General features: G+C 58.3%; 1 protein-coding gene across 11 annotated transcripts in view; it reads left to right on the forward strand.

The window, feature by feature from the left end:
* Positions 1-13,699, forward strand: part of TNS1 (tensin 1) — a 66,301-nt gene that overhangs the window by 27,805 nt on the left and 24,797 nt on the right. For all 11 annotated transcript variants that reach the window (XM_032115394.1, XM_032115392.1, XM_032115388.1 and 8 more), the window contains 5 exons: positions 1,308-1,383; positions 1,521-1,650; positions 2,024-2,089; positions 2,645-2,806; positions 11,384-13,084. In XM_032115394.1, coding sequence (XP_031971285.1) covers positions 1,308-1,383; positions 1,521-1,650; positions 2,024-2,089; positions 2,645-2,806; positions 11,384-13,084 — 2,135 coding nt within the window. The remainder of the gene's footprint in view (positions 1-1,307; positions 1,384-1,520; positions 1,651-2,023; positions 2,090-2,644; positions 2,807-11,383; positions 13,085-13,699) is intronic.

The following is a 13,699-nucleotide window of genomic DNA, read 5'->3' on the forward strand; positions in this document are numbered from 1 at the left end:
GGGAAGATGGAGAGGGTCAAGGACAAGTCCCGTGTGGTCTTGTGCTCTGTGCTTAGTCTGTTTGAGGTCCAGGGAACTGAAAAAAAGGGGCTTCCTTTTTTTTTGGAGGTGGTAACTGGCCATGCTTCGCGTACTGGGCCATACTGGACCCTTCTGCTGAGAGGGCTGTAGTGACTCCACGTATCAGCAGAGGGAGCCTGGGGCTGCACGGAGCCTGGGGCTGGGTGTCCCCGGAGGGAGTCGGGACAGGGATGGGGACATCTCCCTGGGAGATGACAGCAGTTCTTCTCTCTCTGCCCAAAGAACTGCTCCTCCTGCCTGGATTAGTCCTCACAGATCACAGAATATTCTTAGTTGGAACGGACCCAGAAGGATCATTGAGTCCAACTCTTAAGTAAATGGCCTGTATGGGGATTGAACCCACAACCGTGGTGTAATTAGCACCATGCTCTGACCAGCTGGGCTAATATCCTTTTTTTTTTCTCCCCCAAAAAAGATTTTCCCCCTGTTTTAATCTCCCCACTTTTTTTTCTGATGCTGATCCTGGGAGCAGGGACTGATGAAGGCAAAGCAGGAGTTGATTTCTCCAGCCTCCCAGACACTCTGCCAGCACCACATCCCAGTCTGGGTGGGACCCTTGGCTCCTGGTCTCCCTGGAGGGACCAGAGCACTTCACCTCCGGGCTATTCCCATCTCAACCCCCAGGACCAGGATCTCACTTCCATGTAGCCATGGGTCTCTGTTAGCTGAGATTTACTGCCATCCCAGCCTTGCCTTTCAGCTTTTAATAGACTGTTTATGGGATGCCTGTAATAAACTCCAGGTTTATCTTGCCTGTGAAATCCAACTCCTTTCTTCCCTTGTCCCTGGCTGCTGACGCCACCGCCCGTCGGCAGCCTGTCGGCCGTGCTCTGGGAGGGAGGGCTTCCCGCAGGGAAACTGAGGCAGGGAGAAGAATCTTCCCTGAGATTTCCCCCTCTGTGTCCTAAGCTCCACTTGAGCCGTGGGAGCCGGGTGGATGGTGGAGGGTTTGCCCAGCCCCAGCACTTGGAACCTGGGCAAACCCTCCCACCCAGCAGTTTTTGCACCCTTGCTGAGCTGTGCCTCAGTTTCCCCTTCCCATCCTTCTTCCACTGGGAATGGGTGCCCCTTGAGGTGGTGGACAGGACCCCTCTCAGTCACAGGGAGGGCCAGCTCTGTGCTTTTTCCTGGCTGGCTTTGGGTGGAAGGGCTGGTTGAGGTGGTGCTAGGAATTCTTGGGGGGCTCTGTACTGCAGCTCACATCCCTCCACCATTCCTCTCTGCAGCAATGTGCAAGGAGACAGCCAGACGGGCATCTGCATCACCATTGAGCCTGGCTTGCTGCTCAAGGGTGATATCTTGGTAAGGATCCTCAGCTCAGCTCCTGGTGTAGCAAGCAGCCAGGGGTTGGGTGGTCTCCTTGCCTCAGGACCCCCAGATTTCCCCTTGTCTGGGTCTGGGGGCTTGTTCTGATGGCCCATCCCCATTCCCCTCTGCAGCTGAAGTGCTACCACAAGAAGTTTCGCAGCCCTACCCGTGACGTGATTTTCCGTGTGCAGTTCCACACGTGTGCTGTGCATGATCTTGATGTCGTCTTTGGCAAGGAGGACCTGGATGAGGCCTTCAGAGGTAACTGCCCTGGCACTTTCCTGCTCCAGGCTCCCTCATCCTCCTGCCCCTGTAACTCTGGTGTCATCATGGGGACGTCTGGGCACCCATCCCAGATCCACCCCTGCTGAAACAGGGCACCCCCTGCTCTGTCTGCAGGGTGTGGTGCTGCTCAGGAAGTGGTGGCACCATCATCCCTTTTGTGTCCAAAACCATTACTGATGCAGAGGGGCTGCCTCAGGGTTGTTTTGGGGGCTAAGATGCACTGCCCCATGCAGGGATATCCCCTAGCAGCTCACAGCCTTAAGCTGGTCTGTAGGCGTGTTTGGGGTGACTGGCTACTACTGGAGGTATGGATGGAGTTAGTCCCTTTATTCTGCTCTCTCCTTGCCAGATGACCGCTTCCCCGAGTATGGGAAGGTGGAGTTTGTGTTCTCCTATGGCCCTGAGAAGATCCAAGGTATGGCTGGCTCAGTGCCATGGGGATTTGGAGCTGGATGCTGTCTCCTTTCCCTCTCCTCAGCTGTATCCCCTGCTCCCTCCCTTGTGACCTCCACCTGCCCCATTGCAGTCCCTTTGTCACCAGGGTGGGATGAGGCATCCAGGCAGTAAGGCTGATCTAGGAGCACCCATGGATGCCCTATCTCTCTCGCTCTCTTCCCCAGGAGGCTGCTCTCCAAAGCCCTTGCTGGCCCGGGAGAGATGGAAGGAATGTTTGGCAATGAAGGACTCCCTTGCTCAGAAAGTCCAGACCCATGCACACTCACTGTCAGTCTGTGTGCCGGTCTCTAGGCAACCCCAAAAGCCCCAGGCAGTCTTGTACACCTTGTTTGTGAGTCTCAGTGTACATCCTGTGCTCATCCATGTCTTGATGCTGCCCTTCCTACAGGAATCTCCTGCCTTGTCCTATGGCTCCTGTTCTATTTTCCTTGCATGCACTTTTTTCCAGCTGTTCCCCCATTCCACCCTTGCTGGTTCCATTGTCATCCTGTCTGACCATCCTGCCTCTTTCCAGGCATGGAGCACCTGGAGAACGGGCCCAGTGTTTCTGTGGACTACAACACGTCCGACCCACTCATCCGCTGGGACTCCTACGAGAACTTCAACATCCAGCGTGAGGACAGTGCAGAGGGGGCCTGGGCTGAGCCACCCCTGCCCAGCAAGCACCTGGAGAAAGGTTAGGGCTCACAAGGTGGTCAGTGGCCAAAGTGTCCGCATGGAAATACCCCCTACCCCAGGAAAGTGGACACTGGTGGGCAGCAGAGCTGGGGACAGGTGGCAGCTGGTGGGAGCAGTGTGGCCATGGGATGGGAGAGGAAGATCTTGTGGACTTTGCCTTCTGCCACTGTGCCAGGGAGCTTAGGCTCTTTTTTTCAGCACTTTGCTGTCAAAGTCCCTGTTTGCACAAGCAGAGTCCAGCCGTAGTTTATGACCCAGAGCTTTTGGAAATCCAAACCCCATGTCTGCAGGACCATTAGGTATCCCAGCTACTTCCTCATGCTGCAAGCACAGCAGGATGTAGCTGTGCCTTAGTTTCCCTGAGGGTGAGGATGTCATACTGGCCTTGGAGAGTCTGCTGCATCTCTCAGAGCTGGGAAAAGCCTCTTGAGCACCCATTTTGTTGCAGCAAGTTGACTGCTGTTACCCACTTGGCAGGAACGGGCAGGACTTGTATGTCGAAAGGTGGGGGGCCCCTGTCCTGGAGGCAAGGCCACCCGTGGCCAAGCAGATGCCTGGACTTTCCTGGCCAGATCTGGAGAGGCGTCCCTGGAGCAGGGACAGCTGCAGTCCGTGATGTCCCTGAAGGTCACCGGCTGCTTCGAGTGGGAGCTGTGGATGCCATGCTTGCAGAGGAGGGTGGGGGCTCTGGGTGCCTGGGGCGGGCCAGAGTGTCTCTGCTATGGTGGTCACATGGAACCGGACCTGGGACGGCTCTGTGGAGCTGGCACGGGCACTTGCCTTGGCACAGGGCAGTAAACAGGCAACTCGTGATGTGCAGGCTCAGCTATGTGGTAGGAGCTGGGGAGCTGTGGGTCCAGCCTCAAGCTGGCAAGACTGCCTGGCAGCCCCCTCCTGCCTGCAGAGACCTGAGTGCCTCATTGCATGTGTTCCCCTCTGAACCCTGGGCCAAAGTTTCTGCACCCCTAGCCCCTCACAGGGCTGCAGGGGTACCCCTGGATTCATCTCTGTCCTCTCATGGGGGTCTTGGTGAATATTGGGGCTGCAGAAGTGCCCCAGGGCTCCTTTCCATTCCCCCTTGGGGGGTCTTAGCAGACGTCAGGGCTGTGGAGGTGCCTCCATGCGCCGACTTGGCTGTCCTCTGTGCTGGGAGGGTGGCAATAGGGAGTGAGGGCACCTTGAATTTTTAAACATTGCCCCAGTTTGGAGATGAGCCGGGACTGTGGAAGGTTGAAGCCACAGGCAGAAGGCTGCCCTCTGACCCCTGCCAGCACAAGTAGCTGCAAGAAGCCCATCTGTAAGGGGTCTTTCCCCAGCTGTCCCATGGGCTACTTTGAGCAGTGGTGGTGGGAGTCGGTGAGGGCTCAAGGGGCTCCCATCTTCTTCCCTCTCTGTTGTCACTTTCCCCTTTTTTCCAGCCTGTCCCGAGCCAGGATGGGGGCTCTGGTGTCCGGCTGTGCAGGGGGGGTCCCTGTTTATGGTTGTTCTTGCCTTATTTGGTCAGGGAATTGCACGCCACATTTTTGGCACCACCAGGCGTGAGCAAGCGGCGTTCGGGGGTGGAGGGGGGTGAGGTTGGCACCGGGACCCACGCTGAGCTGGGATCAGCCGCTGCTCCTTGTCCCTGCCACTGCCAGTCCTGCCATTCGGTGAAGGCTCCCCACAGACTGTCGCTGCAGCCTGGGCCAACGGGATCGGGATCGCCTGCCAAACGGTGGGTTTCCCCATGCCGCCTCTCTGCTGGCCACAGCCGCTCTCAGTGGCAGTGGATGCCCTTTCTCCAGCAGCTTTGTCTCAGCATGGAGCACCCATAAGGGCTGGGGGGTGCCTGGCAGGGTGGGATGGTCCTGTGAGACCCCAAAGCTGGAGAGGCAGGTGGGTGGCTGGGGATGGTGCCTGTCCTGGTGTTCCCCTCGCCTCTGCTGTGCTTATCTGTGGGGACTTGGAGAAGGGGAAACTCATTTGCAGTGGGGTCATCAGTTGGCTAAGCTCTTCCAGAGCAGGAGGCATGAGAGGGGGATCTGTACCCCCACATCTTCCTCTCTGGCTGAGGGGACACAGCTGGATTCAACAAGCTCTCTGTGAGCCACTTCCATGGGACATGCTGGCCCCATCAGTGAACTCGCCCTCTTTCTTTGCTCAGCAAGGTCTCTGCTGCCCACTGTGTTTGGGCTGCTCCATGGTCCTTAGGGAGAGTGGGGTATGCTGGGATTCCCCCACAGCCTGTCCTTCTGCCCCTCATCCATGTCCGCACAGCCTGGGGAAGGCAAGTGGCTCTGCGGGCGCTCCTTCCTCTTCCTCGAAAGGGCTTTGGGGTCAGTGGTGGCTGCATGAGAGGTTCCTGCTGCAGTCCCCATGGCCATTGGTTGGCTGAGGGTGTTTGAAGGCCGAAGGGAGGTGATGGCATGCTTCTTCTTCTGGCTGTTTTTGCGGTTGCCAGCACTGTGGTAGCTCTCCTTGGGGTGCCAAGCTGGCTCCGGGGAGGCAGGAGGAGGCTAGAAGCTGGATGTGGCATTGCTGGGTGTGCAGCAGGTTGGAGGATAGCTGCAGAGAAATGTTTGGGGTACTGCAGATGCTGGTGGGTAACTCTGGGAGGAGATCGTTAATGGCCTGGTTTGGTTTTGCTGAGAAAACCACTGCTGATGGAGAACAGGGTGCTGGGGCTGACATGGAGTCAGTGGAGGGGTTGTCCTCGAGGTCTGCATGTGTGATTGCTCTGCCATCCCAGGGTGGTGTGAGAAAATGTGAAAGGGCTGGGCATGTGTCCCCAGCCCAGCAGTTCCCTGTAACCACTGGTCCTTGGACCCACCCTGGGCTGGTCCTGCCTCCCCCATCTTTTTACCGGGCCTGGAAGAGAGTGACCAGGGCCTGGCCAAATCCAACATCTGCGAGAGAGTTCCTAAATCCCCGCCTGAGTCATGGTTCTGGCATAGGGCTCCCCTGCAGCTCATCCCCACTCACAGGGCAGGGCTGGCCGGGGTGGGGACTGGGAGGAGCATCCCACCCTTCCAGTGAGGGGAGGTCACAGCAGAGCCTGAACTGCGTGTGGCAAAGGTCAGGGGGTGCTGGAACCCCACAAGTGGAGCTGGATGCTGATCCTACCCTTTTCCATGGAGGAGAAAGCCCCTCCATGGGGTTGCTGTCATCTGTTTGTCCCCCAGGAGTGGCATCTCATGGGGCACACCTTTCCTAGTGGGGTCAAATCCTGTCCCACTTATCAGGAGGGGCTGAGGCTGCCCAGGAGGGTAGGCCAGGCTGTGCAGAGATGGAGAGCCAAATGGGCCAGGCCAGAGCTGTTAAATCCATTGCCGGAGCTGCTGGCAGGCTGCTGCTCTCCCCCTGCGGCTGGATCTGTCCCTAGGCCAGGCTTGATGAGGAGGGGGGCCACTGGCTCTCCTCTTGCCCTCACCAGCTGACTAAAGCTGAAGGAATCCACTTCCCATTCCTTATTCTGCCCCTCTCTGCTGCTCTCTGCTCCATCTCCTGCAAGGTAAGGGTGAGCTGAGGTGGGCATTTTGGAGGGGATTGGGGATCTGTGTGGGCTGGATGGGAATTCACAGGGAGTGTCCCCTTTGCTTCTGGTTATTCCTCATTGGAGAAATGCTGGAGCATCTGTGGGCTTGGCGAGACATTTCAGCTGGAGTGTGGCTATTCCCAGGGCAGGATCTGTCCTCTGACCTGGTATTTGGGGTTGTCATGTGGGGTGGTGATGGGGTTTGTTCCCACTGGGACCAGGAACCAGGCAGGGCTGGGATGCAGGGAGAGAGAGCCCAGCTGGTGGAAGCTCAGCCCCTTCTCTTCCCCCTTTAAACTGTCCTTAAAGTCAAAACTTGTAGCAGTTCCTGTGCTTAGGGCTGGGGCTGTCCCCTGGCAGGAGTGGGGAGCTCTGTCTCTGCTCTCCCGCAGCCAACACGGCCGGGACAAAAAGTAAGGCAGAGAAGCAAGCAAACTTTGGAGGTTTTGGAAGGACGCTGGCTTGGCATGTGGTATTATCTGGGAGCAAACAGGGCTGTGAGTCAGGGGGCCGGCTGGAAACACTGCTCTCATCCCCTGCCGTCATCCATGGGGGTGTGGGAAACGTGCAGTTTGGGGGATTAGAGTGGAAGAGCCTCACGTTTTGCCGAGGATGTTGGATCCGTTGAGGTGTGGAGTCCTGAGCATGGGTTCAGGCGGGGGCCTGGACGTGGGGTGGGCTTGCTGTCACCTGGACCAGCAAATCGTCAGTGCCATCCTAGCATGGATTTTGCTTGGAGTGGAGCAGTTCAGTCTCAGACAGCTCTGGACTGAATGGGATCGTGCCGTAACTCCTGTCACAGAGCAGGGCCGTGTGTGCATCCCAAAAAACAGTACTGGCGTGTCCACGCTGTGCCCGTGGTGCTGGCAGGGCAGGCAAGGGGATTGTGAAAATGGGTTGGCAGGGTCGGTGGTTTGTCCATGGCTGGTTTCCACCCCTCTTTAGCTGTGTAGTTATTTCAGATGGAAACCCAAGTCTCCAGCAAGATATTTGAATTTGCAGACCCGTCTGGATTTCAGCATCATGTGTGGCTTGGAAGTACATCCCCACCCTGAATGTGTCGCTGCTCTTTGGGGACAGGTGTGACGCATGCACACAGGAGCCGGGCAGGGCTAGGTGTCTTAAATGAGGGGGTCACCCAGCGGGGTGATGCTCAGTGCACGGTGCGAGGCGGGCAGGCTGTCCAGCTGTCCGGCTGTCTGTCCTGCCTAGGAAACAGTTAACGCGGCGGAGCCCTGCCTGTGGAGGAAGTAGTTAATATTCATAGCTGGAAGCTGGCTGGCTGGCTGTCCTCCCTCCATGGCTCCCACCCTCTCCGCACCTCACTGAGGTTAACTCGGGCTGGGGCTGGAGCTTGGGCGGCCCCGCCGCCTTCCCCGCGCCGCTCCCCTTCCCCTCCCGCTCCTCCCTGTGGTCCCTGTGTGGTCTGGAGCGGAGGGGAGCACGGCCGCACCTCCTCGCCTCCATCCCATCTCCGCCACCTTCGGCTCTTCCATCCTCCCCTCCAGCTCCCCGTGTCCTGGGGTTCCCCGTATCCCACCCCTTCCGGCGCCCCGCCGCCGGCCGGGTGCCCCTCTCGCGGCCCCGCGGGACACGGCGCTGGGAAGGGAGTAGCTCCCTCCGCGAGAGGGAAAGCAAAGCCAAAGGGACAAACGCCAACCCAAGCCAGCTCCAGGCCGTCGGCTCCTGTCCTGGACGGACACACGGAGCTGGCTGCGGACGCCGTTCGAGCTGCCGCCACACCAGGTGCCCCTGGAAGGCTCTGGTGCTGGAAGGGGTGAAGGAAAGGGATTTTGCTTCCTGCTCCGTCCCTTGGCCTGGGATCTTTTCATTCCCATCCCTTTTGGTAAGTCCTGACTTTGCTTTTCTTTGGTCTGGGGGCTGGGTGGGGAATTCATGGCTGTGGTGACCCACAGCTCAGGGGATGGGGTTGCTCCGTGCCATCATATCTGGTTACAGGATGAAACCAGCGATGAGGAGGCTGAACTCTTCCCTGTGAGATTCAGCTCACACCCCAGATCCTGCAAAGGGTCCCGGGATCCCAGGGTCTTCCCTGCAGGAACGCAGAGATGCATTGGGGCCAGGGCTCTGGGTGATGGGAAGTGGAGGCAGCAGGTGGGATGTTCCTGGGTGCGGGACGGGGGGAGACACGGTGATGCCTCAGCCTTATCTTCTGCACTGGTGCATAGCTGTGGACAGGATTTATGCTGGTGCATGATGCTGTGTGCTGCACCCCACTGCGTGTGAGGCAGATGCCTGGGATTTTGGGGATGCAAGCTGACCCCCTCAAGCGTTGTCACACTTTCCTGGACCAGTTTTTTTACTGGGTGTAGCCACAGGGTGCTGGGGAGGGAGAGGGCAGAGCATTTCTCCTCTGGGGCAGTGAGCCTGTCAACAGGGCTGGGACCCGGCTCAGAGCTTCTTGCAGCTGCCTCCATACAGCTGGAGCAGATAGAGCCAGAACAGAGCTGCGTCCGGGGCTGAGCCCACGGCAAACCCAGCCCACGATGGGATGGCACAGTCTGCCAGGCTGGAGCTGCTCTGACCTTCAGGGATGGAATCTGACCTTGCTGGGAGCTGCAGACACTCTGCAAATGGGGTCCTGAGAGCCTGCTGCTTTGAGGGTGGCTGGTTTGGCTAAGGCGTTCTGTCCCATTATCCCTTAGTTTTTATTTTATTTTATTTTATTTTATTTTATTTTATTTTATTTTATTTTTTAAAGTTTTATTTTATTTTATCTTCTCAGGTGACAAGCAATAGATAGTCATATGAGTGATAGTGTGGCCCAGGGTTAGTGGAGGAGGCTTCAGAGTGGCAGTGAATAGCAGGATTTGTCCCATGGCATCAGAGCCCAGGAGGTCCATGGGGCTGAGGACAGGATGAGCAATCAGGTGTGGGTCAGAGCAGCCATAGGACGAGGGCTTGGCTGATGGCTGAGCTGTCACAGGCTCTTGCTTACTACCCTGGTACTGCTCTTGAGGGGCAGTCACCAGCCCCCCTATGTCCCCTCCTAGCCAGAGGTTTTGGGGAAGGTGGGACATAACACTCGGAGCTTTCTGGCTCTGCTGTGAACTGCATTGTGTCCCATCCTGACCTCTCTTGGAGACATTTCTCCCAGCCGTGGGCCAGTACCCAGCCCAAAGAGTAATTAAAGCCTTTCCCGTTTATTTTCTCCCTAGGCACCATGTGCTTACATTTATATTTATTTATTCCCTTTTGCTTTCCTTTCCTTTGCCCTTTTTATCCCAGCCCCCATCCTGGCTTTTGCCCTGTTTCCCGAGACCAGCCAGCACCCATTGCTGCCATCAGACAGGAGGGCTGTGCCTTTCCTCCCGTCTCCAAGCAATGTCTCAGCCTGTCCAGCATTGACACTGCCCTTGGATATGCTGCTTTTTTCTTTTTCCCTCCATGGAAAGGGTTTTCCTCTCTCTCTTCCCCTTTTCCCTAGTAAGGGAGGTGTTGTGGAGTTAAATGCTACTGGCTTCTGGCTTTACTGGCTGGATGAAGAAGCTCTGAGTCTCTGGGAGAAATTCTCATCCTTTCCCGTACTGAGTGCCCAGAGAGGACCTTGCTGCGTGGTCTTGAGACATCTTCAAGCCAACGGGAGGCTTTGGGGGCTCAACTGCCTCCTTGGGATACTGCCAGTGGGGGTTCAGGAGTGGAAAATCAGCGACAAGGAGAGGGCCATGCCTTGGTAGGACTTGGGCTCGGTGTTATTGCCCCCCTCTGCTGTATGGTGAGGGGGTTGTTGGCGTGGGAGCTGCTGGAATGCGGGTGCGGCGGCGTGGGACTGGTTAAGCTGTCCCGGCTCGGAAGTGTTTTGCTTGCAGATAGGACCGCTCTGATTTCACACTATCGTGTTAGGGCCGTCTTCCGTCCCTGAGTCAGCCGCCTGGCCCCCTGCCAGGGAAGAGTCATTTTTTCCTCCAAAAGAAAGTGTTTAACACTGCTTGCGGGACCTTCCAGGAAACCTCGTCAGGGAGCTGGAAAAACAAGAGTTTGCAGCCTAGTCGGTGCTGCGCTTGCTCTGGCAGAGGGGGATGCAGCTTGGGAATGATTCCCATTGCTGTCAGTGGTCGAGGTCCCTCTCTATCCCCAAAATCTGTCTGCTCCACTTGGAAAGGTTTAAAGTGTGCAGCTGGTTGTGGTGTCGGTGCTGACGGATGTGATGGGAGCTGGGGGCTCAGAACTGGAGTGCAGGATTACTGGTGGTGATGCTCCCATGCCCTGGCTACCCCCCAGCCTTTTGGGGCTGCGGAGCAGAGCCAACTGCCTGCACTGGACTTGAATCATGGTGCCGGGACCTTCCTGGGGAGGAGGTGCTGCATGTTCAGGGTTGGGCAGTGGCACTGCTGGTGCGGAAGCTCTGGGGCAGACTGACCTGGCCTGAGAGAGGGAAGGGAAAGAACAGAAAGGATGGGAGCCTGTCTATAGCCAGGGAAGAAAAAGTCAAGGATGTCTGTCTGGCTGGATCCATGCATCATCTGGGAAGAGAGTGGGCAGGGAGAGGGAAGGTGGGTCTGTGGTTCATCTGTCCTTCACCCATGGGATGAGTACATCCATCCAGCTGGAGACACAAAGAGCTGCAAGGCCACATCTTGACTGCCTCCACCTGTCCTCCTACGGCCTGTGGTGCATCTCCTTCACCCTCCCTGTTTGCCTCCCTGGTGCCACGTGGCCCTTTGGGGCTGGATGAGCCCTGCGGAGCAGCAATGGCTGACTGTGTGGGTAGCCCCGGCCCTTGCCAACCATGAAGAAGAATTGCCAGGAATGATGCCTGGAAGTAGGGCAGGGGATATTTGGTGGATCCCAGGGGAGCAGGCAGTGCTTGCGTGCAAATCGGGGGGCTGTGGGGGCATGGGGATGGGGAGGATCTGGCTCCAATGTCTCTGCATGGTGGCGCCGGTGGGAGTGTGGAGGGTGCCGAGGAGACATCGATGCTGGTCGTTAAGTGTTCTGGCACACGGAAGAAATCGAAATCACCAGCTAATGGGACCCATTAGCTCCGTGCAGAGAGCCAGCAATTGATCTGGGGTCTCGTGTTCGTTTCTCCCCTTGCAGAAGTTGGGCACACGCAAGGGCCCCTGGATGGGAGCCTCTACGCTAAAGTGAAGAAGAAAGACTCCCTTCACGGCAGCACCGGTGCCGTCAACGCTGCCCGACTCCCGCTCTCGGCAGCACCCAACCACGTCGAGCACACACTCTCAGTGAGCAGCGACTCGGGCAATTCCACCGCCTCCACCAAGACCGACCGGACTGATGAGCCGGGGGTGACCGGGGCACCCAGTGGCCAGGCGGTGTTGAGCCCTGAGGAGAAGCAGGAGCTGGATCGTCTCCTTGTTGGCTTTGGCTTGGAGAGTGCGCCGCCCATGCACAACCACGTGCCCGGCCCTGTGCCGGCACGCCTGCCCGCCATGCCGGGCCGCCACGTGGTGCCGGCTCAGGTGCACGTCAATGGGAATGCCGCGGCACTGGTGGCCGAGCGGGAGACGGATATCTTGGATGATGAGCTGCCCAACCAGGACGGGCACAGCGTGGGCAGCCTGGGCACGCTCTCCTCCTTGGATGGCACAACCACTGCCAGTGAGACCGGCTACCAGGAAGCACCCCGGGTGGGCAGCCTGTCGTCGCTGCCCAATGGCCCCTCGAGCTGCAATGGGGCTGAGAAGCTGCTGAAGGAGGGGCTGTACGATGCTGAGCCGCTCTCCAATGGTGGCTACCCCTACAACAACCAGAACACCCTGATGGGCCACCACCTCCATGACACGCTGCCTTCCTTGCGGCCCTCGGCATCCACTCAGGAGCACCTGGCTGGCTACCCACAGCGCCTGCCAGGCTCCCATGCCCCGGGGTGGCTCCAGCCTCAGCCACTGCCCAGCTCCCAGCCCTACCTGTATGCCTACGACCACCCTGGAACCTACCGCTCCCGGTCCTTCCCGGCAGTGGACACTGCCAAGTACGATGTGAACCCGGCGCTGCCCCAGGCCCCGGCTCGCAGCACCAGCAGCCGGGAGGCTGTGCAGAGGGGCTTGAATTCCTGGCAACAGCAAGGAGGAAGCCGGCCACCTTCCCGGCTGCAGGAGGGCGGCATGGAGAGCCACAGCCCCAGCATCTCTAGCTGCAGCCCCCAGCCCAGCCCGCTGCAGACGGTGCCCCCTCACAGCCACAGCATGCCTGAATTCCCCCGGGCGCCCTCTCGCCGGGAGATTGAGCAGTCCATCGAAGCACTGGATGTCCTTATGCTGGACCTCGCACCTGCTGTCCACAAGTCGCAGAGTGTGCCTGCCACATCCCGTCAGGACAAGCCAGCCGGATCCCTGCCTTCCTCCCTTTCGACCCAGCCCATTGCTGGTCTCTACTCCCGGCCAGCTCCGCAGGTGGCCCAGCCGAGGTCCTTTGGCACGTCTGTGAGCCCCGTGGTCTCCGAGCCCGGGGCCAAAGCCTATTCTCCCGGAGAGCTGGACTATGGGGTGCATGAGTATCGGGAAACCTATTCGCCCTACAGCTACCAGCTGGCACCGCTGCCGGAGCCCAGGAGCTACAGCCATGCCCCAGGTGGAACACAGATGGGCACTGTCTCACTCAGCACCTCGTGCTACAGCCCTCTGGGGTCTCAGCAGCAACTCACCTCCTCCCCACCTTCCCCCACTGTCCCAGCACAAAACCAGACGCCCCTCAAGGGACCGGAGAGCTATGAAGACCTGTCGAGGTCGGCAGAAGAGCCCTTGAATCTGGAGGGCCTGGTGGCCCACAGGGTGGCAGGTAGGATTCTTTGATTCCTTGGGGGGATGGGGAGGATCGCATGTCCCGAGGTGCTGGAGCATGTGGGGGTGGCATACATGGTGGAGCTGGGGATAAGTGATGCAGAGACTCCTTGTTCGTGCTGGATCTGGGCTTGGGACTGAGCCACCTGCCATGGAGATGTGCAGGGCAGGGGAGCAGCCTGGGCTGCTCTTCTTTGCTGAGATCCTCCTTTGCAGCTTGCTGTCTGCAGCAGCATTGCCCAGAGGTGGGAAGGGGTGGCTGAGAGCGTCAGATCTCCCCCATCCTCACCCCATTGGGGTAACAGGGCTGGTCCATCCCTGGTGGCAGGGCCAGTCACTGGGGGGATTTCTTTCTTTTGGGGAGAATATGCAGAGTTTGAGAAAATATTTTCATCTCTGGCTGAGGTTATCCTGCCTGTACCCCACTTGGGCATGGTGCTCTCCCTGCCCAGAGCGTGATCTGGTGTAGGGTCCCAGCAGAGAACTTGCCTTGTGTTTGATGTAGCTGCTCTCATCCCTGATTTCAGTCTCTGCTTTCCCCCCTGGATTGCTGAGTTCAGTGCTTGGACCTCCTCCCTGGGCAGCTGTGATGCTGCTGGAGTGGGGACTAGGC

Source organism: Corvus moneduloides, chromosome 7 (assembly GCF_009650955.1).
Source record: "Corvus moneduloides isolate bCorMon1 chromosome 7, bCorMon1.pri, whole genome shotgun sequence".
Classification (NCBI taxonomy): Eukaryota; Metazoa; Chordata; class Aves; order Passeriformes; family Corvidae; genus Corvus; species Corvus moneduloides.